The sequence below is a fragment of the Oryzias melastigma genome, unplaced genomic scaffold (genome assembly GCF_002922805.2).
Source record: "Oryzias melastigma strain HK-1 unplaced genomic scaffold, ASM292280v2 sc00524, whole genome shotgun sequence".
Lineage (NCBI taxonomy): Eukaryota > Metazoa > Chordata > Actinopteri > Beloniformes > Adrianichthyidae > Oryzias > Oryzias melastigma.
In genome coordinates, this window is record NW_023417118.1 from 3,526 (window position 1) to 6,844 (window position 3,319).

Genomic DNA, 3,319 nt, shown 5'->3' on the forward strand with positions numbered 1-3,319 from the left:
GTTTGTGATTAATAAGTAATTTTTTAAGTAATTTTTTGATCAATTACCAGCCCTAGTTAATAGATGATTTCAAAAACCTTGTTATAATTACACATCCATATTTTTTTTACCGTTAATCTGTTGATGGATTATTCATGAATCCATATTCTTTAAAACATTCTTTTCTGTATGAGTTTTTATATGTAAATTAAGATTATGTATTCAACTGAAACATTTTCACGTTCTGAATACGTTTCTGTACGAGGAAAAAGCTTCTCTCCTGTGTGAGTTCTCCTGTGTATGAAATATATTTTAATCACATTTGTTACAAGAAAAAGACCCCTCCTGTGTGAGTTCTAGTGTGTCTTTTTAAATTAGATTTTTCACTAAAGGTTTTGTCGCATTCTTTACAAGAAAAAGGCTTCTCTCCTGAGTGAGTTCTCATGTGTGTTTTTAAATTGGATTTTTCACTAAAACATTTGTCACATTCTTTACAGGAAAAAGGCTTCTCCCCTGTGTGAGTTCTCATGTGTGAATAAAGATGAGATATTTGACTAAAACTTGTATTGCATTCTTTACAAGGAAAAGGCTTCTCTCCTGTGTGAGTCCTCATGTGCCTTTTGAGATTATGCAAGTGGCTGAAACTTGAATCACACTCTTTACAAGAAAAACTCTTTTCTCCTGTGTGAGTTCTCATGTGTGTTTTCAGATTATGCAAGAGTCTAAAACTTTTATCACATTCTTTACAAGTAAAAGGCTTTTCTCCCGTGTGAGTTGTCATGTGTGCTTTGAGACTATGCATGCGACTAAAACTCTTTTGACATTCTTTACAGGTAAATTGCTTCTCTCCAGTGTGAGTTCTCATGTGTGAATAAAGATGAGATATTTGACTAAAGCTTGTATTGCATTCTTTACAAGGAAAAGGCTTCTCTCCTGTGTGAGTTCTTGTGTGTATTTTAAGACCATTTATTTGAGTAAATCTTCTGTCACATTGTTTACAAGAAAAAGGCTTCTCTCCTGTATGAGTTCTCATGTGTGTTTTTAAATCAGATGTTCGTCTAAACCGTTTATTACATTCTTGACAAGATAAAGGCTTTTTTCCTGAATGGGTTCTCATGTGTGATTTGAGATTAGTTAATTTACTAAAAATTTTGGTGCATTCTGTACAAGCAAAAGGCTTTTGATGGATTCCCATGTGAACTCTGAACTGAGATAAGTAACTAAAACCTTTAACGGATTCTTTACAGACTATTGGGATCCTCTGATCTCTGTTCTGTGGCTCTGTCTCTTCATCTGTAGTTGAAGTATGTTCTTCATCCTGACTATCAGTTCCATTAAAGCTCTGCTGATTGTTTCCATCTGCTTCACTCTCAACATGTTCCTCCAAAGTAGGAATCTCCATCAAGGTTTCAGTCTCCTGCTTCAGATCAAGCTGCTCTTCATCCTGACTGATGCAGGACTCCTCCTGTTCTTCTTTAATCTGTAGAGCTTCTGGTTCTTCCTGTTCTTCTTTAATCTGTGGAGGTTCTGGTTCTTCTTGTTCCTCTTTAATCTGTGATGGTTCTGGTTCTTCCTGTTCCTCTTTAATCTGTAATGGTTCTGGTTCTTGATGGTCCACTGTGAAGTTCCTCTGCTGGTTACAGGAAACTTCTTCAGTCCTATAATCCTGGGGGAGGACTGTTGGAACACAAACATAGAAAGGAGACCTTATTTATTTTAAAATGACTTAAGATATTATCATACAGTAATAATATAAAAAAAAGACATCTTAGTGAGAAATTCTACTATTTAAATGTCAATAGAAAAAAGTAACTTCTCAGATCTGATTCAAAATTAAGACAGAAGGAATTTTGCTATTTCAGTCTTCAGTGAATCCGCTACAAGGTTTAAGAAGGAAGTTGTGTCTTGTGTGGAAAAGAACCCAGAACATTCCAGCTCCCTGATGACAGCTGGTGAGATTCATAGTATTCGGTGAAGAGAAGTGTGCTTTGTATGTATTTTACATAGGATGCATTGTGTCAAGCAGTGCTTGACTCAAACACTCCTCTTTGGACAGGCGTTCTGCCAGGCTAGCTAGTAATCAGAGAATATTCCCTCTCCTGTGGTCCTTGTGAGGCTAGATTAATAAATTAATATTGATGCGTTTAAATATAAATTTAGATTTTCTATCATTGTTATTATTCAGATCAGCTCTGGGGCTCTGTTCTCTATTCTCATTTACTTCTCCTCTCCTCTATCCTTTATTAACTATTGTATTTAGTTCTCCATGCTTTTGTTGGTACAGTTCCATTCACGTTGTTCTTCTCTCCCACTCTCCTCTGGGGAGCGGGAGAGATTTCAGATCCCCGGTGGATCCCCCACGCTCCCACTCTTGACCGTGGACCACGCCCCCTACACCATCCTGCATCTCTGAGTGAGAATGATTCCTGCTGAGTCATCTGTCCTCCTTCTCCTGGTCGTGGACTGCACTTCTGCTTCATCTTGACTGAGGACTTAATCATCACTCGTCCCTCAGCTTTATCTGAATGAACTCTTCTAGATACATAGTTGTAGAAGCTAATCTTTCTTTAACAGTTCTGGTATCGCCTGTCTGTCCTGGGATAGGATCTTTCCTTCATGTGGGAATCCCTAAGATTTCTTCTTTTTTTCCTGACTCAGGTTTTTTAGGAGTTTTTCCTTACCGGGAGGNTGCTTTAAACGTAATTTCGTTGTTTCTCTGTGACAATGACAATAAATTGAATTGAATTGAATTGAATTGAATTGTAGAAGCTAATTTTTCTTTAACTGTTCTGGTATCGCCTGTCCGTCCTGGGATAGGATCTCTCCTTCATGTGGGAATCCCTAAGGTTTCTTCTTTTTTCCTGACTCAGGTTTTTTAGGAGTTTTTCCTTACCGGGAGGGAGGGTCTAAGGGCAGGGATAACCATTTTATGTAGTCTGTTTAGTTTTTAACAATTGTTTATATTTTGAAGCCCAATGAGGCAAATCTCTTTGTGATTTTGGGCTATATACATAAAATTGAATTGAATTGAATAAAAAACTTTCAACTATATAATAAAGTAATTTTTAAATTTCTGTAACTCAGCAAAGTCGAATCAGAAATTCATTCCCTACCCTAATGACTTCTTTCTACCCTACACTTAGCAGGGGTAGAAAGCAAGTAGAGAGATATGTAAAAATAGTTGCTTAAAATCTGATTTTAATATTTAAATTTGAATGAACTCAACACTTACATTTAAATGTAAATGTCTTTGCTTCAGAGCACACCCAAATGAAGACCTTTTGTTCAATTCCTTAGCCCGTGCTTTTGGGTGGAGGAATGCGTCATTTAACAACCAAAC

General features: G+C 36.8%; 1 protein-coding gene across 1 annotated transcript; it reads right to left on the minus strand.

The window, feature by feature from the left end:
- Positions 1-304: 304 nt before the first annotated feature.
- On the minus strand, positions 305-1,280 carry LOC112140678 (gastrula zinc finger protein XlCGF8.2DB-like). The gene has a single exon (XM_024263691.2). It carries the CDS (start codon positions 1,172-1,174, stop codon positions 305-307), a length of 870 nt encoding a protein of 289 aa, XP_024119459.1. The 5' UTR covers positions 1,175-1,280.
- Between the last annotated feature and the right edge of the window lie 2,039 nt (positions 1,281-3,319).